Source organism: Oxyura jamaicensis, chromosome 14, assembly GCF_011077185.1.
Source record: "Oxyura jamaicensis isolate SHBP4307 breed ruddy duck chromosome 14, BPBGC_Ojam_1.0, whole genome shotgun sequence".
Taxonomy (NCBI): Eukaryota; Metazoa; Chordata; class Aves; order Anseriformes; family Anatidae; genus Oxyura; species Oxyura jamaicensis.
The window spans coordinates 14,746,868-14,768,798 of record NC_048906.1 but is presented as its reverse complement, the minus strand read 5'-3'; the positions used below and the strand labels follow the sequence as shown (position 1 = coordinate 14,768,798).

The 21,931-nt window shown below is 34.5% G+C and overlaps 1 protein-coding gene across 24 annotated transcripts in view; it reads left to right on the top strand.

Moving 5' to 3' along the window:
* Positions 1-21,931, top strand: part of RBFOX1 (RNA binding fox-1 homolog 1) — an 814,571-nt gene that overhangs the window by 506,491 nt on the left and 286,149 nt on the right. Inside the window, exon 1 of one of the 24 annotated variants that reach the window (XM_035339130.1) lies at positions 13,615-13,866. The exons of 19 other annotated variants lie outside the window; for them this stretch is intronic. Coding sequence is in view for 1 of the 5 variants with exons in the window: in XM_035339114.1 (XP_035195005.1) it covers positions 15,516-15,659 (144 nt within the window). In the remaining 4 variants the exon portion in view is untranslated. Of the gene's footprint in view, positions 1-13,614; positions 13,867-15,228; positions 15,660-21,931 lie in introns of those variants that run through there. 4 more of the 24 variants (XM_035339132.1, XM_035339131.1, XM_035339114.1 and 1 more) reach the window with 4 other exon arrangements.

The following is a 21,931-nucleotide window of genomic DNA, read 5'->3' as shown; positions in this document are numbered from 1 at the left end:
ACTCGATGATCTTGAGGTCTCTTCCAACCTAGAAATTCTGTGATTCTTTGATTCTGTGATTCTTGTCACTAGTGTAGTCGTGTTACAGTTACAGCTATTAAAGGTGAGCTTTTAGAAAATTTCAGAGAACGCAGTGCCTTGAATTTCAGTGAGTCTGGTTTCTTAATCTTCTTTGAAAACCCTAATGCAAAAACTTTTATTACTTACATTTAATTATATATGTTAATGAGTTGGAGGAAGGACGAACCCAGCAGAGACAAAGTTTCTGAGTCATAGAACAAATTTAAAAGTACTTCAAACTAGGGAAAATGTTAGTGATCTTTTTTTGGAATTTACAGTGCTCTATTTCTGTGGCTGTAGGTTGGAAACAGATTGGATGTCAGACTGATTGTCAGCATTTGTGTTAGTGGTTTTATACGTGGGTGGTTTCTCAAGTAAAAATTTTGCATTTACTGCAAAAGCTAGTAAGATAACTTTCCAATAGCTAGCTAAGTATTAAAACACATAAGGTGTAATTAATGTAAACAAGAATCTGAAAATATATCTTTTTATTTCAAAGAAAAGAGGTTCCTGCAACATAGTTCACTATGAGAATATTAAGAATTGAACCAACAAACTAAAAATGCGGTGTTTGGTGTGTGCTAAAAGGATTTGACATGAGAAGTTTTAAGTAGCTTCAAACTTTCTCTTTTCTTTCTGGTGCTTCTATCACAATAAAGACTAATTTCTCTGTGCTTGAATAAACATCTACTCAATCAATATATGTGTATTTTTACACCTACATCTATAACAGATAGTGGTGTGTTAGCTTAGTTGGTTATGTAATTTATTCTATTGGTCTAAAGTGTGGTCATCACACTTTAGCATATTACTAAAAAAAAAATGAGGTCTGGCTCACTTGAACATTTTAAGCACATAATTTACCACCTCCCAAAAAGTAGATTTGAAATGGCTCTTTTATGTCAGAAAATTAAGACTTCTGAGTAGTTCTGTGAACGCTGGTAAGAGGAATACAGTTCAATACTGTACAGTCTTCAGTACTGCAATCCGTGTTGTAGAGGTCCCCAGAATTGCATTCCCTCTTCACTTACTGCCCTGTCGTTAGTAATCTGAAGCCTTTTCTCATAAGCAGGACAACTTTTTAAATGCCAGTGCAGTTTTGCAGGTAGTTTTTTATTGTTATATCTATTTATTTATTTTTGCATTGCCTAATTTATCTAAGCAGAATGAGAAAATCAAATCCTGTTTAACTGTGTAAGTTTATACTACGTTAACAAATGTGGCTATAAGTAAAAATTGGTTTTATTAAATTGGTGCACAGATAAGGATAGTAGGAGCGAAGACTTAGCTGGAGCTGTTTTTTCTGTGACAGTTTGAATGCTTGATATGTTTGACTCCTCTGGAACAAATTTAAAAAGTTACTGTGAGAAAGATTGGTTATACTCAGACTAGTTGGCAGAATGATAGAGCAAAAATTGGGGTAAGTGGAACGTTTCAGTCTGAAGAACTATGAAAAATGTTTGTGGCTTGGTAGATGCAGTAATGGCTAACAGCAGCATTTTAGTAGGAATAAACAAACAAACAAAAACAACACAAGAAACCCAGAAAGAGAGGCATTGCTCTGATTAAGGCAAGAGGTAAGTATTGTGTGTCCTGTGTTTTAAGTTAGATTAAAAAAAAAAAAAAGGTGATGATAGAAGAATGTCATGATTTAATATTTATTATTATTTTTTTTAGACCATATAAAATACTCTAAATCTTGCATTTTCTCTGGAAAACAAGTAAATACCTTCTTGTGCATGTTTATTTGTATGGCGAATATTTATATATATTTATACAGGAGGAGGACTGAAAAAAATAATGATGGAAGACAATGTATGTCTTACTGTGGGAAATAGTTTCCTTCTTTTTATTAGCTGTTCTATAGCATTGTTAATTCAGATAAGCATTAAAGTGGTAAAGATATTTTTGTCTAAAAAGTATGAAACTGAGGTTTCATACTATGTTTCTTTGGGTCTTATTCTTGTTTAGTTTGATGATTCTGTGAAGCTAAGTTTTCTCTGGTATACTCACTTCTGCATGAGATCCAATTGCTCATCAGTTAGTATATAATGAAACAAATGTACCACACAGTAAAAAGCTTAAATAACAAAAATGTAGTTGAAATCGGGAAAAATAGAGACACAAGGGAAAATGTGAACTAATAAATCCTGCGTTAAAGCATGCAGCTACTTGATTTTACTTCTTTTAAGCTTTTGTTTTGCTAAAAAGACCTAAAATATATTGTGCTTTTGTATGACTAGAATATAAATAATTTGTTGACAGCATCATTCTAAAGTTCATGCATGTGTTTAAAATGATTTAGTGTTCTCCTATAGGTCTCAATTTTATCCAGATGCCTTATTCAGTCACACCAAGAGCACATTACTGAATATTTTATTTATTATTTTGTAAGTCTTAATTGACTTGCAAGTTAGAACTGCACTATATTCAGTTGAGCTGCATTTCACAGTTGTTTAGAAGAAAAAGATAAACGTTTGAGGCATTTTCATGTTTCAGTCTAAGAATTCCAGAGAATTCAAGAATTCTATTCTTGACATAGAGGACTCAACAAAAGAGATTACTAGGCTTTTGGCACAAATCCTGAACATTACATGCAATTCATAATTAAATCTTCCTTTATTAACTGTATTACTGATATCAGAATATCTACTGCTCTGATATGTTAATATTAAAGAATGTTGCTTCCTAATTTTTAATATTTTTAAAAAATCTGAAAACAACTGCCAGGTCTGTAAAAAATATGTGACCATAGAAGAGTCAGCTATCTTGCTTTGGGAAAAGTTTTTTCTTATTACTTAAGGATAGAAGAAATGAAGGAGTAAAAAATTGTTTTATTTCAAAATATACTTTTGTTGACATGAATGAAAATTGTGTGGCTTGATACTGGACTGCATGCTAAATATCAGAAGGTGACAGGTCTCATTTTTGTTGATATCATGAAATCAAAGCATTGAAAACAGGTGCACATGGTAGGAACTATGTGGGTGAGTGGTTCTTTGTGCTATTTTTTTTTTTTTTTTTCCAAGAAGCAGATGTTTTATTTTCCTTGGTTACACTAAAAATGTAATTTGTATTATTTTAAGTTGATGTCTCATATCTTTGTTTTCTTTCACATAATCATTACCAAAGGTAAGTAGAAGGCCCAGCTTTTAGTACCATGGTGCACATTAATAGTTTATTTTTTGAGAAAGTATCATTTTTTTTTTTTTCAGAATTTACCTACACAACAAAAGCAACATAACTTGATTTGCATAAACAAGCTAACATTTGGAGCACTGTATTCAGAAATAAAAACTTTTTTTTTTTTTTTGGTGTTGTCTTTTCCAACTTCTTCTATGTTAATATAAAATCAAATAATAATCCATCTAACTTGCTTCTGTTTGTTTAACTGAATGCCTTTTCATACCTCTGCAAGATTTTTTTAAGTTTTTAATGCTTCCCTCTTAAGGCAGCTGGTGTAACTCAGGTTGCAAGCACTGACATATTCAACTTGAATACTTGATTTTTTTTTTTCTTCATTTTTCTTGTACATTTAAGGAAAAAAATGCTGTGGCATGTTATGAAATATTGTGCTACATGCACATAAAAATATATCATAGTTGGCGTATCTGTAATTTAGTTGTAAGTATGAAATTCCTATTACAAGTCTATATATCATATTAGCAAAACAGTATCCGTTCTATACTATATTATTTTAGTAACATGATAGCTAGATTTGAAGTGGAATTCAAAGGTCATAGTTGCCATCATATTGAGGATTACTTAATCACATTTTTCTCCCAAGTCCTAACAACAACCGTCTATATATCCACACCACAGTAGGTGTGGAAAACATCTAATATATTTGTGCCAATTCATTTTTTAAACTTACAGTGAAGAAAATAAATGTAAGACTTTTTTTTTTTTTTTTTTTCTTTTTTCTTTTTGGGGGGGGGTGGTGGTAGTGGTGCTAAAGCAGTCAAATTATTTGAAATCCATAAATTCATTATATTAAATGTATTTGTCATTTTTATTTTTCATACTATATATCACAATACTTGGAAGTATATTAGCAAATACTAAATTTAAAATTACAACATAAAGAAAATAAACTACAATGTTCATCCCCCATAAAAAGATATTATTCCTTGTATTTCACTTCCCCACCGACAGTAGAAACTAAGTGTGAAGGTACTTTAAATGTTGCATAACAACAAAATTAGATGAAATTAGGAGACATTTCTTCTCGAAAAGAGCAGTCAGGCATTGGAACGGGTTGCCCAGGGAGGTGGTGGAGTCACCATTCCTGGGGCTGTTTAAGGAAAGGTTAGACTTGGTGCTTAGGAATATGGTTTATTGGGTGACATTGGTGGTAGGGGAATAGCTGGACCAGATGATCTTGGAGGTTTTTTTCCAACCATAATGATTCTATGATTTTATTTTCTCTGCCTGTACAGAGAAAGTTCAGTTGATTCATACCCGAGTATGAAAGTTATTTCCAGAGTAATGATATAGAATTTCAGAGGTTGAATATTAATGAATATTAATAGTTGTTTGTTTTACTATTAGTTTAACACTTTATTCCTCTGTTTTGATTTTAGTTTCACTAGAATGTTTTGCATTTTGCTTCAGAACAGCTACCTCTTTACCTTTTTTTTTTTTTTTTTTTTTTTAAAAAAAATATTGATGGTTATGTCCATTAAGGATTGCTGTATAGAAGAAACAGTGGTAGCATACCATAAGTAGCACTTTTTTTTTTTTTAAAAAAAAAAAAAACATATTGTGGTAGTAAAACTATTAACATTTAAAATTTGAGAGGTTTAGCTAAGAAGTTGTTGCAGGTGAACTCAACAGGCAGCTGAATGCCACACAGCTGTTCGCTGATTTCCCCACAGTGGCGTGGGGGAGAAAATTGGAAAGAAAAGTGCAAAAACTCCTGGGTTGAGATAAGAACAATTTAAAAAGAAAGGGGGGGGAGGGAGGGGGTAGAGAAAAATGTTTTTGAGAAAAATATTACTAATAACTTAATCTGGGATACTGCAGGTGTTTTGGGTTGAGAGAGCCCATGACTGTAATTCATTGAGTGTTCAGACTTCTACTAGTTTTGGTGTGTTTGGTTCATAATAAATGGAGAGTGGAACAATACTACAGATTCTTAAATTGCTCTTGTTTGTAGTCTAGCTGCTGATTTTAGTCTATCTTGCTTTTGTGTTTTTGCTTTTTTTGTTTCATCTGTGAGAAATGGAAGCTGCATTATCTGTAGTTGACTGGTGTGTAGTTGCATCTGGTCTTGTTCTTAACTGTTCTGTATTCCAGCTGAGATGATTCTAGTATTTAAGATTTTTACCTTTTTATTGACACATAAGATTTTTATACCTCAGTAGTGTTTCTTTTCAGAACTAAGGAATGAAACTTTGGTATCAATAATATTGCTTTCTAGTAAAAATGAAAGGTCAAATATTTAAACTGCATCCATTACAAACATAATGCAGCTGATACAGTACAGTATCTTAATATGGGCTGAAATTGTCTCAGGAAGGTTATTGGGTGCACAGTGAGATATGGTGTGTGTGGCACTAACCACTTGTAATTTGTTGAAAAACCTTTTGTGTGTGGGTCACCTGTTTTCTGCTGACCAAGTCCTGACACTAACACTTGATGACTGAAAGAAATTTGCAGCTGGTCTTGTCTTGTTTCCTGCAGCAGAGGTATCTTCATCACAGGAGGTGCCCATGAGAACAAACTCAGCAGAGAGGGCAAAGGTTTGCGTTTATCTAAGGGGGTCATTTTGAGAGCCACTCCCTACAGGTCAGAGCTGATGCAAATACATGGTTGCATTAGAAAACATTTAGTATGTTGTGCTTAGTTATAAGGAAAAACATGTTAGAATCTGATGTTAATAATATGACTACTTTCATGTAGTTATTTTTTAATTGCCTTTACCTTTGTAATAAATTACAAGATGCACATAGGATGATGCTTTTTGTTTGATGTATGCAATTGGTGGGTATACCACTAACGTACAGAAAGTAGAAGCTGTTACTGGTAAACTCTTGGCTTTGCATTGCTTTGAATGACCACTTCAAACAATGTCAGCAGCTATGCTGTTAATCCCATTCCTTCATATAAATACAGTTTTTTTTGATGTATACAGTTTTTTTGAAGTATATTTGATGTTCTGCCTTGTTACCTTGTAGTAGAATGTGTTTTGGAGAAGATCACTGGTCTACCGTCTCCCAAATATTTATGGAAACGTCTGTTCAGTCAGCACTATTGAGAGGAAGTCACAAGGTTGCCTATGTTAGCTTTAGCTTAGCTATCTGGCCTAATAATAATAATATTTCTACTCCTTTTCAGTTCTTGGGATGTAGAAATAGAGTTCTCTCATAGTGTAAAAGTTTGTTTTTGTGGCTGAAGCTAGAAAATGCTAGGTTGGAGGTTTAAGTTGGGACAAAAACGTTCAATGCCTTCTCCATGTACATGAGTGATTGGATACTGTACTAGGAAGCACTACAAGAGATCGGGTAATACTTTGTATGCTTTCATATTGTTTCTGAGAATGTATTTAGCACTGTAAGTCAACCCTCTGTCTTACTTGGCCTCATTGATAATTTCTCTGACTCTTAGAGCTTTTGAGTAGCTGAGTTTTATGTATCACTCAGGTTTACAAAAAAAAAAAAAAAAAAAAGTATGTTCAAGTAAAAAGCATTTGTTCTTAACTGCATTTTAGATCTTTCCTGTGGCTTTTGGTTCATCGTTTTATGTTATGTGGTTTTAACAAAATAAAAGTCTTAATTTAGATCATACTTTTTTGATACTGTAGTGAGAACACAAAGCAAAGTATACTTAGCTTGCAAAAGTCAAAGACTATGAGAGAATATGTTCTTAAGATTCTATATGGTCATAATCAAAATATGACACCTCTTTGCCTAGTGTATTTCTAATTTATGTGTAATCTGAGAGTTTCTTGTGGCACTACTTAAAAAATAACTTTAATTCTCATAATGTATGAGAATTTTAACAAGTTTCATGTATGTTTTTTCTTTTTAAAGGTATTCATGTCTGCCATGTCTAAAAGGTTGTTGGGAGTTAGAGGGAGGTTGGACAACATGCAAGTGCTCCTTGTTGCTTGTTATAGAATCATAGAATATCCCAAGTTGGAAGGGACCCACAAGGAACTTGAACTTTATGCAGGAAGAAAACAAAGTGGTGATATTGTAAAGTAGCAAAGGGAAAAAGAAGAGTTAATTCAATAGTATCAGCATGGATTTCAATGAATAAAGGAGGAGAGGAAGGAATTACAAGTAGGTTAGGTGAATGATGGCCACCACAATGAGAGAGAGTCGATAATTTTTGATGAAAACAAATAACTAATAGAGAATATTGTAGAAGAACTTGTAGAATGCAGTTATTAGCTGAGGAAATGGATGACTCAGATGTTGAATGCATCAACTGAGATAGAGAAAGATAAAAAGTACCAATTAAAGAGCAGGAAGAGGAGGGAACTGAACTCATGAACAGTCTAGTTAGAGGTTACACTAATGAAGCAATTGGAAAGGTGTTATGGGGAGGACAGGATCCCAGAAGGGTCCAGGGAAAGAACTGCTAGAAAAGAAGTGACTGCTTGTTTCAAAACCAGCAAGTAGAATAATCTGGATAAAAAGACATGAAACACATTGACTCTGTGTATAAAATTGAACTTGCTCACACAGTACTTGTGAAGGCCTGAAGCAGGGACACAAGAAGGCTCACAGAGACAGCTTTGTATCAGTTTCATATGCAAAGCTGCCTGCGTGCCAAAACACGTAGTTCTGCAAAGGCGCTATAGAATTCAAACTCTTAAGTTCCAACAAATCCCTGTTCTTCTGGCATTGCAGTGAGTTTAGGTCATGGCATCTAACATCTTTCTGCTGGAATTGTCTTTTGGAGAGCTGGCTCTTTTGGGAAGCCTTGAAAGTGCTTCTGTATCAACTAAAGCTCAAATCTCCAAGAGACTTTATTTTAGTTATCCTAAACTTCATCCATCTCCCTTTAGATGGAGATGAGTATTTAACTAGCTTATTCAATCCTGACTATAAGAATTTTAAGATGTTTTGTTGAAAGTGGAATTGAAAAACCACAAGAAGAATTAGAGGTGAAGGTCTAGATTTTGAAAAGTTACAGAGTCAGTTGAAACTGACTTAGCTCATCTTATGGGGTAGTGTCAAAATAGTGAGGAGTGTTCTGAGGTTTGCTGGTAAATATGAGGATGAATAGACTCCCCCAGAGAGCTGTGAAGGTATTGTACATTATGTTAGAGAGAGAACACACGTGTGAGTGTTGGGTAGGCTGTAAACTGGAGGTAAAGGTCATGGGAAATGAACGCTTAAAGACTCAGCTGCAGTTAAGGGAGGATTTGTTGGTTTGATACATGAGCATGTTAATATTTAGCTGTTACACATTAAAATGAACTCCTGCATTGTGGACTAAGTCCGGTGGATTTAGATTCAGGTAGAATATATGAGAAAAACCCAACCATAGATAGAATAATAAAAAGAAGTGATTTCATTGTAGAAGGTAACTGCACTGATGTCCAGTTAATTTAATTCCTACAAAGAAAAGATACGACCTTTACATAATAGCATAAATAATCTGTCATTTATTCTCTTTCTGAGATTTGACATTCTTTTATTTATTTATTTTTAAGATTATTACTCTCATAGAAAAAAAAATAACTTAGGACAGCATAAACCCATCTTGCTTACTATACTTATACCTCTTGCTATACTTATAATCACACATGGTGTTTTTTCCCTCTTTCATTACTATGGCATGAAAACAAGCTCTAAATTCACATGCTCTTGCTGCTTCTCACTTTTTTTTGTTTTTCTTCTGATGCCATAACAGCACCAGAGTGCGAGATGTGATGGTGCAAATGAAGAAGCAAAAATCAGGGCAATACTGTTTTTTGATTAATGAATTTGTATGAAGATTTAAGTTTATTAAAAATAACGTAGAGAAAATATAAGTCATAGTTCTCCCAGTGATGTGTCCATTTAAAAGAAGGAAACAGAATTTTGTAGAGAAACAAATTTGGGTGAAATACCTTATGTCTGTACTTATTTTTTCTCTTTCTCCTGCCTGATCTTTAACTAGGTCTACAGTGACAGCAGGCACAGGTAGGCTTCCTAACTTTAGATAAAACTGTAGACTTCTTATTTTTCCATAAGTGGTTTGTAAACTTTTCCTCCTACATACTTGAGATGTAAGCTGAAGTTTCTATGATTAATACCTTTTCTCATATTACAATAAAAAAAAAAAATCTGAATTTAATAAAGCAGTTAATTTTCTAAGGGTCATATTATTATGTATTTTCTTCTGGGACTTTGAAAAGAATATTATATGGCAATACTACATGCACCACTGATGTCTCCTTGCTAGCATTCACATATTAAGAATAATCAAAATGGTAATTATAGCTGGACACATTCATCAAATTTGTTCTGTTGTGAAGCAGGCATGAATCACTGTCTTTTAAAGAACCTCTATATATGTCTGTGTGAAAGAGTTTATTTCATGTTGTGACAGTAATGTGTGGGGAGTGAGGGCAGTCCATGCTTCTGAAAACAAAACAAAGACGTGTTCGTAGTACGTGTATGCTAGATGAAGTAGAAGTTGGATTGTGAAAATAATTTGCGGACCTGATTTCTATTGGTTGTGTCTCTTTCCTTTCCTGTTTTTAAGTGTGTGTCATGAAGATAAGCTTAGATAAAGCTTTTTTCCCTCCCAAAATGTAATTGCATATCACCTTAAGCTTTCCTAAATCAGGATGGCTGACTCCTTGCTTTCTGCTCTGCATCATGCAGTCCCTCTGTTCCAGCCCTGATGCTTGTGCCATTAGGTGAGTGCTTTCTGAAAGCTTTTGCTACTTCAGCTATCAGCCATAATGTCTTTCCATTTGTCTGTCAACTGAGTCATTTGTCCAATGGTAGCCTAAAAAGTGCTTGGGAACACGCAGTGGGAAGAGAAGCAGGGTGTTGGTGATCCCAAAGTAATTTAAGATGCTTTGGAGCCTCATCCTGTGTCTTCAGTGCCCAACTGTGGCTTGGCGTAGGCATATGTTTTTGAGACACAAGTCTTCTGATAACATAAAAGGTTGGAAAAAAATAAATTATTTACTATGCAAATTGCATAGCAGAGCACCGCTCCTTTTCGTTTGAAGAACGGGTTTAAGCAGAGGCTGGTATAACCTGCGTCCCCACTAGATGGAGTTGCTGGTATAGCTGTGCGGGGATCGCCGGCAGAGAAAACCCTGCGGGGGGGCACACAGCACCTGGGGTGTCAGAAATAGGGCTCCGGCTTGAACGCTGACCCGGCTTCAGCATGGAAGTGTCCTGTGTCAATCCACGCAATTCAGAGGAGTTACGCTGACGTAAACTCGCACAAAATTAAATCAGGATCAGGTTTTTAGGCCTGTCTCTTTTTCATTCTTTTTCCTGCCCACCTCTTTCCCCCTTACTCTAGGGAATAGCTAAGTACTGTCACCTAGGAAAATAAGACGTGGCAAGTAACATACATCTTCTATTTGGAAGGGTCTCTAACTCTTTAAGGGCTAAACATGATTATTTTACATTTATTTTGTTACTTCATTTTTTTCCTTCCATATGTGAACACTCTAGCATGACTAAAGGCTCTTGGCTTTTTTTTTATGTTGTGAAAAATGTGTGCAGACAGTACTGAATGCTAAATAAATGCATACTAAGTGGTGCCGAAAAGGTTAAGCATGCTACAGTGTCTTTGTAGACATTGGGTATGAAACACTGGAGAAGTCAGCGGACATAGCATAGTGCTTAAGAGAAAAAAATAAATAGTGATTCTTACTTGCCTGAGGTAAGTGTGAGCCTCTGTAAGTCTTGATCTTTATGCAAATACTCAGTAAAGAAGAGCAATTGTAAGGAAAACATTAAAATAGAAATAGGGATTTTGATTACAAGATAATATAAATGGAAGTATGATAGAATCACCCATTAATTGAAAAAGAGTAGATGAAAATATTTTGTCTTTTTGAAGAAAAAAATCAACATTTCCCTAGTTTATAAAAATAATCATAACATATATAAGGAAGGAGAGTATTGTGTGGATAAGGAAGACGAGGCTATTAATGATTGTTAATAATTTGTCAAAATATACTAATAAAGCATTTTATTTTTAAGCTCATAATATGCTTCCCTTCCTGCTCTCAGGTCCTGGGGGCTATTTTTCATGCGATGTTAAGAAAGGAGTGTTTAGAGGAAGCACTGCACTATTCTTAGTTTCTATACCACTTGCCAGGATTACTTGTATACCACATCAACCATTTTATAAAGTGGAGAAAGACATGTGTCCCATGGATAACGCAATATGCGGTTCAAATTGTTTCAAGTGGTTGAGGTCTGGAGACATTCAATCTCATAATACTATGTACATTCGGTATGTGTAAACTGGTTAATATAAGTTCCTGAGATGAGACTGAAATGTGAATGGTGTGTGGTCTTGCAGGTGATCTCCTTCAGATCTCTTTACTTGATAGTGAAGGTCTAGACTGACTAGGCAGTCTGCTGTGATAACTCTAAAGGTTGAATTTGAGATTTAAATTTTGTAAATGTGAAATTTGGGAATTTTTGAGAAGCAGAAGTTGGCTCCCACATTACAGCAAATTGAGTGATTGTAAATAGAATGCGCTATTTACAAATGCACTGTAATCAAAAGAATGGCTTTGTATATGTACTGCAGGCATGTTAGAAACACTATTGGTCCTTAGTGCTTTGTTTCAGAAGTTCTTTGATATCCTGTTTTTATTTGCATTTTGAATATCGATCAGCACTTTGTCATTATTTTTTAAATGGCAGTCTCATTGGTGCAGGGAGAGGGTACCTAACAGCTCTGCTCTGCCATATGCTATGACACTGACAATCCAGACAGCCTGGAAAAGTGTTGCATCTTGCAGTGGTGTAGTGCAATCACTGCAGAAGAACTTTTAATCTCAACTTTTCTAATTGAACTTTCACAGAGGCTGATCTGGATATTGTAGATTGGTAGTCTTTTTTTTTTTTTTGGGGGGGGGGGGGGGGGGAAGGGAAAGGTTTGTGATTGTTAATCGGTAGCTAATTAATAATATCAGCTACTGGGTGAGGAATAAAGTAGGGTTCAGGAACTGAATCCAGTGTGATCCAAACAGAGCACCATTGAGGCAACTGAAAGATGTCATATGGTGTAGGGAAGGCTTTGCAATTGCACATATGTTTTTTTTTTTTTTTGTAGGATAAGGGAAAAATGAAGTGTGAATAATTTCCTGATTAGATACTGATGGGACATATGCTGTTGTGTAAAATTTTATAGTAGTGGTAGTGATTTCCGCACTATGCATAACGCCAGAGTCAAATTGTGTACGGTCATTCATGTACCTCTGGCAAATTTGTGGTGGTACTTACGGTATATATATAGCCATAATATCATATGTGTTTATTTTTATATTGGGTTTAGTAGAGGAGTGTGTATAGTAAAAGAAAGGGCTTTAAAGAAGTGATATATGCTTTAATTTTATAAAAATAAAAAATGTATTTTTTAAAAAAATAAAGCACTTTTTAAACCTTTATCTTGTTAGACAAAATGGAAAATTACCCTTGGAGGGGTGAAGGTTGTTAAGGACTTCCCCTGCATCTACTTCAGTAGGGCATCATATCAGGCTAAAGAACTATCTCTTTTAGATTTCTTACAGTACTGAATTATCTATGTTTAGCATTTATCTATGTAAATGCATGTGTATAGGCGATTTGGATACTTAATAGTTAAAACATTGATATTATTGCTTTATTAATATGAATAGAGAAATACAAACTATTCATAATATTTGTGGCTCATCTTTTTCTTGTTTTCAAACGTGAAAATTAAGAATAAAAGTCCAATGAGTAATTTAATCCTAAAATTAATATTAGCTACATTCACAGTACTAAATTGCCTTGAAATAATTGTTCAATGCGCTGCTTTTAAGAGTTTAATCTGTTTTATGGATGTCCTCTTATCTGTAAAGCAGTGCAACAGACAGAAGAAACTGCTTGACCCATCACCATGTTCCAGAACTTCACTTTGGGAAATTGGATCGACTTATATGGTTCCAAACTGTTTGGCTGGGAAGCATGTTGCCTTTGATTTTGACATAATGTAGAATGAGTTAGTTATCTGCCTCCTTACATAATGTATTTGTTTTTCATTAAACATTCTGATAAGGTCTTATTAAATTACCATGTATTATTTATGGTGTTTCATATGAAAATGAGCTGAAGGGAAAACTCTATCAGCTTAGGGCATTTGCAGAATAACAGGCTTTCTGTGCTAGGAGGAAAAAAAAAAAAAAAAGGAATGAAGAAAAGCATGACATACTCCTGTCAGAACAGGAGACTGCTTAAGGCAGAGAGTAAGAATGAAAAAAGGAGAAAGGGCATAGAGAGAGTTCATTTCTCCTTCTTCTTGCTTTGTCTTGCTCTGTGTGGTGCACTTTTTTTTTTTTTTTAGTGATAAAGTAATTTGTGCTGTTCTATATCTGGGCTGTTCTAGTAGATCAGTTCATAATAAACTGCAAAAGCATGGATGTTTCGTAAGCCAAAAACAATCCCTGTATTCTAAGTTTGTGCATTTATTGTTTTGGTAGTGATTGCTGAATGTTTTAAATACATTATTTTTGTTGCACTGACTGCTTTTGAGAAAGGAAAAGAAAATAATTCTGCTGGATTTTTTTTTTTTTTTTTGGTTTTGCATGAAGAGGACTTAGTGGATCTAAATCAGTCTCTGAAGCTTGTGTGGGTGCAGGTATGTGTGAGCACATGTAAAATGAAAAAAATATTTTTTTAATACAGCGCCTGAGTTACAGTGACATGTTTTGTATCTGTTTCCAGTTAAGTGGGAGCTTTTCTTTATTTCTAAGGGTAGTTTTCAAAATCCAACCAGTTACTCTGTTTCTGAAAAAGGTTTCTATTTTATGTGGGTTATTTATTGTTGTTAATGTTAACTCTTGGTATAAGATGTGGTTTGTGGGAGTTAGATATCCTATAACATAGGTAATTTTAAAATCTTCTGCAGAGTTTTTTTTAAAACTAACCCCTTCAAAACCTCAGGTGTTGTTTTGAAGATTGACCTTCTTTCCCAAAGAAATATTTAATTCATTTGTCAAATTCTAATTAAAAATAGTAGTATTTTCTTCTATACTTGAGTTGTATCGAGGAGGAAAAAAAAGGCTTGTAATATAGGACTTCAAGGACAAGTTGTAATATAAATTATTTGATTTGCAGGTCACATCCTACTTTATTACATAAAGACTAACTAGATCTACTAATGAATAATTATTACTCCATAAAATAAAAGGGAGGGTGGGGAGTGGGGGGAAATCCTGCAAGAGTAGAATACTAATTTGAGGTATCACTCTCAAAGTAAAAAGTAAACATTAAATGCTGAAAGTTGCAAATGTAATTTTCCTATGTAACCCTATCGGGCAGTCCTTTGTAATAGATTGACTGGCTGTCAAATAAATTTGTAATTTTAGATGAGATGGGTTTTAGTCCAATTTAAGATACAGTCTTTATCCACGCCTGCTCCCCTCCCCTCCCCCTCAGTAAAAGACAGCATGCCACAGCATTTTGTTTCATTCCCAGTGTTTCTGCTGCAGTGGTTGTAACGATAGTTCAGTGTCTCTGTAATGCTCTTATACGTTTCTCTGGGAAAGTAGACGGCAAAGGATATGTGGCTAGAAAATTAATTTGTATTTAAAAATAAGCTAATTTAGCGATTGTGCTGTGTATTTGCCGGAATCCTCTTGACTAGCCAAGATTCTTTCCCTTTCCCTTTCTGTGCTTCATACTTCCCTTCTTGGAAGGGGAAAGCCCCTTTTATGTCAGGTGTGGGTCCTGGGAGAAAAAAAAGTGTGTGTGTATGCGTGCGTGTAGAATCATAACAGGCATTCGGTCCCAGCTGGGCAATGACATTAATTGCCCAGATCTCATGGATGCCTGTGATGCAGCAAGCCCACTTTCTCTTCTTCCTGATCCTCTCCAGGGATTTTTAAAATGCAGTATTTGAATTTTGGTGAGTGGTAAAGACCCTGCCCTAGGACCCATTTGACAAATGAGAAGCTGTGCAGCATCAGCACCAGCCGACTGAGCCTCACTGAGTCAATCTCTCTCTCTCTACTAGTCAGCAGCTACTGTTGTGAGACAAGCTTCAGCTCTCTGTCATTGAGGAAGTTCCATTTGCTCATCAATAGGCTGCAGGCTGTCTTTTTTTTTTTTTTTTCCCTCCTCTCTCTTAAAAATTCAGAGTTTAGATCTACCAAGTTGCCTTAGCTGACAAATGAATGTAGGGATCTAGCGCCGGGGGGGAGGGGAGGGAAGGCATTGAAGAAATCCCGTTTCTTAAATAATCAGACGGAAAAAACTGTAGTGACAAGATAGGGTAAACGTGCTTGCATGCAAGCCCCCTCACTTGTTCTACGTAGACTTCAGAGCAACACCATGCAGCATCCCCTTACGGGTGCAACCTGCGTGGCACTGCCGAATGTGGGCATGTGTCCCCAGCTCTCCTGTGCCTTGACTTTTATGTACTTACAGCAGGTAAGTTTGCTCAACTTTTGCTTTTCCTGTAGTGTCTGCTTTATCAGCATCATTTGGGGGATTTGTAATTGTGAGGATATTTTTGTGTGTGAATCGACTGTATAAATGTCTCCCACTGTGTGGACTGGATGTTGTGATTGCACCTAGGAATGGTGAGAGTGAGCAGAAAATATGTTTTAATAGAGATTCAAGCCTTTGCATGTCTTTAATTTTTTTTTCCTTTTTTTTTTTTTTTTTTTTTTTTCCACAATGTCTTTATTGATGCTGTTTATAGATATTTGACAGAGTACTTTGACTGCATTTCTCATGGATACAGTAGCAGAGTTTCAGCCATAAAGGACTGCTCTTTTTTTCACTTGCAAGCATAAATTATACTTCTAATGTAAATGTGCCCAATGGCAATTTTGTTTAAGCCTTCTTTGAAGCCAGAAATTTTAAGTCTGTGTTGAAACATGCTGCTGATTAAAATCAAGCTGATTTTAGTCATAAAAAAATTATAAAGCTATATCTGTGCAGAATTAAAATACTTATATCGCTAAAGTATATTGGAATGGGTTTAAAAATATTTTGAAACAAGCAAAATGATACAAATTTCTAAAATATTAAAATCCATTCTAGAGCATTCATTTATATATATATATTTGCTTCTATTTTTGAAGTATTTCCACCCCTCCCCAAATTACTTACCAGTTAGTAATAACTCTTACCCACTTATTTAATGTTATAATAATATTATTATTTAAAATCATCTTTGTATGTAAGTTCTCTATTTTTAATGGAGCCTACTATTATAGTCATCTAGTATGTGTGCATAGTCGAGGTGGAAATATATTCTCAAGCAACAATGATTAATCCTTGTTTATTCTGTTACTTTCTGGTGGAACTTCAGGAAAAGAAATTCTTTTGCTCATTTTAATAAATAGGAGCATTTGCCTGTGAGTTCATCCAACTTCCATTGCAATAGTTTATATGCATATTGACTTCCATGAAATAGTCTCTAACTTTATTTCTGTATTTAAAAATGCCTGAAAGATTTCTTCACAGTGTTTCTTTGCTATATCTTGTTCCTAAAAATTAAATAAGTAGATTTAAAGCTTTTATTTTTTTTTTCCACAATATTTGCTTTGTGTTACTGATGAAAGAACAGAACTCAAGTATTTGGAGGATATAAACCCTTCTGTAGCTTTCTCTTCAGTAGTGTAGTATAAACCATTTCTGACTTAAAGCATGGAGTGTATAATGAAAGATACAAGGTATAAGCCCTAGATTATAAATGTATGCGGGCGGGATATGTCTGCAATTAAAACTTACAGCAGTTAAATATAATGTATTTAATATTTGAATAAAGCGTACACCATAATTGAAATATCTGTTCTTAGTAGTTCTGTATTCTGGGTATGTTTTCAAAATGACATTTGTAGATTAACTTTAATGATCCAGTGTGACTTCTATGCTCACTGGTTGTATACAAAATGTACTCCTGTATTTTGGTGGAATTGTTCCTCTGAGTTTGCCAAACAACAATTTGAATGCTGTAGATCCAGCTTTTGAAAGGGAAAATGTGAACCAAGGTGAGAGAGGTCAATGTGGCCACAAAACAAGCTGATAAAAGGTAACATAAAGATGAGGTTAGGTGCTGTAATAATCTTCCTGGGTGAGCTATTGCAGTATTATTATGCAAACATCTATAGTATGGCACTGCTTTAAGGTTTAAGAAACTGTGCAACTATAATGATTACTTTAAAACAGCGAATTCAATTCCATCTATTGAATTTGAGAGAAAGATGAGAAGTGATTGCTAATGCACTTTTCAAAGTGCTATATCTACAGGATAATTTTTAACTCTTTAAGTGGATTAACTGCTACACTGAAAGTATTTTTTTTTTTTTTTTTAACATTAAATTTCTAGTCTGGTTAATCCTATTGTTGGTATTGTTGGTTTAGAAACATTCAGCCTGTCCTAATCACAATTATACATGTTAAAAGCTCATCTGAATTCCTGATGACAATTGTGGTAGGTTCAAAATTCTGTGCTTGTTGCATCTTTTGATCTCTGTTTGACATTTACTTATTCTGGATTCCTAGAGAGTCAGATAATTATCATTTTAATACAGAGGTGATTAATTATGTTATTTTATGCATTTGGTAATGTATTTCCTCAGAAACTGTTACTTGATCTAAATCTAACTTGTAACAGTTCTGGTTTTAAATAGGAAAGGATCAAGAGTGTTTTGTTGTTGTTGTTTGTTTCTTTTTAATAAAAACTTTCACCATGATGGTTATTTTTTATTTTTTAATATATATATATTTTCCATATCTGACCTTTTCTAGCAAATGTACCTACATGCTAACATAACTATTTCAGTAAAGGGTCTTTCTCGCTGCTATGAAGTTATCTGTCGATCTTAACTACCAGGAACCTAAAAGCTTTGTTTAGCAACTTCATAATCAGTGATTCCCCTCAGCCTGTAAACTCTGTCACCAACAGTATATAGACATTATGTGAAGCTAATCAGTAGAATATTTTTTCTCTAAAAATTACGCTTCAGATACTTGCACCTCAGTTAAAATGAATTCAGACACTTTTATTTTAACGGAGTTCTCTGTTGTTAACATTTATTGTTTGTTTAGCATCTATGGAAAAAGTCTTTTTAATTTTCATGTATATCTGCAAAATAAACTAGTATTTTGGTACATATAAGTTTTGTAATTGGATATAAGCCTTTCATGGAAGACTCTAAGGGGTATTACATTCTTCTCAAGATGGGCACACCAGTCTTGTCAATAAATATGTAGCCATGAGGATGGTTGTTTTCTGGCGAGTAGTATTAATCATTTGAGAGGGAAAAAAGAAAGTTTGTGTAGGGTAGTTGTTAAAAACTGGCAATTGTTTTTGCTAAACTGACATCACTTAGTCAGTTTGATCAGTATAAATGAAATTCTTTTCTACAGTGTTCCCACGGAAGTGTTCTATTACTTTGTCCAGTATTAGAAACTAAGTATTTGCTCTGATATCTCCCAGATTACACATATAAAATGTTTTAAGAGCCACATGAGGAACTGGATTTTTTTTTTAAAAAAAGTGTTTGTGCATACGCGTTCACTTACTCAAAACATTTAAAGCTGAACTGTTGAAAGTAAAGTTGAAAACAAGCAAAAATACAGAGGCCTAGTTCACGTTATAGATTAACTACCAATAAAATATTCATTTGAAAAAGCCAACAGGACATGAAGGAAGTTTCTGAGTTAATTTAGATGTCTGAAGTTGCCTGAAATAACCTAGAAGCATCTTAGAGAAAGTCCAACTTCAGAAATCCAGAGAGATTTCAGAAATCCAAACATTAAATGCGAATGACTATATCAGTGGCAGCAATGAACAGAAAGAGGATGAAAGAGTTTGATTTGGATGCTTTTATTGTGTCACTTTAAAGATAAAAGTGTAGGTGCATTTGGCTTAAAATTTTACCTAGTGTCAATATTTAAAGACACTGAAAAGGAACTCTGATTTCTGGTGTGTATCCTATAATTTTATAACATTACACAGTGTTAGAAAGCTAAACTCATCTATTTTTTCTTGTCCTCCTTAATTAGACACACCAATGCAAGAAATTCTTGCATTGAACTTAAGCTTATATCAAATGCTAGCGCAAAGTAATTTTTGCAGCAAATTTCAACCGCCTGTAAATTGAGATTTAGAGTTTATTAATGAAAGCTTAGTTCTGTTAACTTGTGTTTCCCTATGATATGCTTACCAGGAAATAGGGTTATTTAGTTCATTACTTCACAGAGAAAACACCAAGTCAACTGTGTTTTTGAAACGTAATATTCTATGTCAGTGTACAGTAACACTGTCATTATTTTAAAATTGTTATTTTTTTTTCTGTTTAATGATGATACATGTGGTTTATTTTAAATAGTGAAGTGGTTTGTACAAAGGGTAATTCTTTTTAAATGGAGCAATTGCTCATAGTGGACATTCACAGATCGAAAACAATTGAACTGAAACTCCAATATCAACCTTTTCTGTCTTTAACAAGAAAGAAGTTCACAGTACAGCTCTCGTATCAGTGATGAAAAAAATTCACCATGAAAACAAAACACAACAAACTCACCATTTCTACCCCAGCTATTCCGTTAGTGCTTACATGGTAAATTAGTGTAATTTTATTTGGGCCTTAAGCATTATGACTATGGAGAACAGCTGAATTCCCCACTCAGTTACTTATGTCATGCTTTTGGATCTGATGATATATAGGAGTCTGAAGGACTTTTTTTCACATTGTTTCTTCAGGGCTAAATTCAATGTTGATTTATTTGATAGCATTTTCAATTGATGCAGTCAATAGTGTCAATAATGGAAAAAGGATTAGAACAGATTATCTTTGTGCTAAAATTGTATGAAGAACTAAAATGGGTGAACAATTTCTGGATACGTTTTACCATTTTTATAGAGAACAAACACATCAATTGCTGAATGCCACCATCACAGTTACAGTTCTGTGCATGCATCTTTTGCATTTTATACATTAGTGAGTTTTCAAAGGATCAGGTATGTTAGCTGAATGCAATAACGGATGTTTTATGATGTCACTGTTTAAACAGATCATGAAAACATTGCCATTCTTTACTAGTCCATTTATTACTCACTCACTGTGTCTCTTCTGTAAAATTGGTAAATTTTACTTGAACTCATGAAAATTTAAGGCATCTGTTAGCTTACAAATTGAAGTCTTTGCACAATTTTGTTCCTCAGTCTGCTATTCCATGGCAATTTTCATATGAGAACGTACAACCTCTGCTTATGACTGCATGAGTGAAAAGAAGTTCACATTACTAATGCTCATTCACCATCTGTTTTTCTTACAGCTGGGCCTTGAATAATTGTCCAGTAGCTGATGGACTGAGGGTAGGCAATCTTTTCAGGGTTTTCTGATTCATTTAACCAGCTTCACTGCCCCAAGAGAAACGTAGAGCTTGTTTATTCATATGTGTAGGTTAAAAAACTGTATTTGGTCAGATGAATTATAGTATTCTGTTAAAATTTTAAAAAAAGTATTATCATGTTAGAAGCAATTTCATGTTCACCTAAGGGGGCAGTGTGGCATTCTTAGGGAATTTTAGTGTATGTATGAAACAGACCTTAAAGGGAGGGAGACTAAATGTTACATCTAGAAGCATGGTTAGTGCAGGAGTAAGGAATCACATCTTGATGTGCTGTTTGTCTTAATTAGGGTAAATAAATCATTCAGCATTCAGCGATAAACTTCCAAGCTGGTATGTGGGACTGTACCCCTTATTCAAGAGAAATTAAAAGCTTTACATGTCTTTTGTCTCACAAGAGCTGCTTTATTGTTTTCCAGAGACTATTGAGAAGTGGCTTAGAGAGCAAGTGCTGCATTCTCATTGTGAATAAGGGCTAGTTGGGTATTTGACTACTTCATTGTTGAGCAAGGTCACTTTCCTCACTACAAGAGGAAGTGCTTTAGTTAAGTACCCAGCTCTTTAAATATTGGAGGACATACACAAAAAAAATCAGCTAAGGACTTGCTGCTTTGGAATATAAGAGCAAGAGCAGTTGTGAAGGAGCTTCCATGTGGCAGAAGCAGGTGAACAGCTTGAGCTTGCAGTCATTTCTTTTATAACGGGGCTCTCCAAATAAGCTGGGAAGTGATGACGGGATGTTTTGTTGTGTTAGCTATTTGTAAGGTGTCACTATTCAATGGTATTTGCTAAATTGGTATGTGGTGGTTTTCTGTGAGAAACGAATATGCGGTGGCATTTTATACCAAGGAAAACATGCTTTGGTTATCTAAATGGGCTTTTCCTCATCACAACTAGTAGATATTTCATTCATTTTGGTTACCTTTCTGACCAGTATCCATGAAACACTGGACTATGAAGCTTTTGTTTTTCAATGTGTGTGTTTCTGAATCTGGTAAATAAATGCTACCGGCATGTTAACATTCTGTTTAAAACATTTTGTAAGTCTTGAATAGGTAGCATAAATGAAATGAAGTGATAAAAAGAATTGTGACACTAGAATTTATCACCTAGCTTTATATGGTTATAATAATGTTAGTGGAAAGGAGAAGTCAACACCGTCCAAGAATCATTGAAGCTTTTCTGCCTTTTAAAGGTGTACATGCGATTGATTTATCAGCTTTAAAGGGTGATGTGTAGTACAAGAGCTCTCCTGAGGAACTCCTGTCATTTCTTTTCTAGCATTACTCATTTACCTCTGAGTTACTTAGTGCAGTGCCATTGACTTCTCT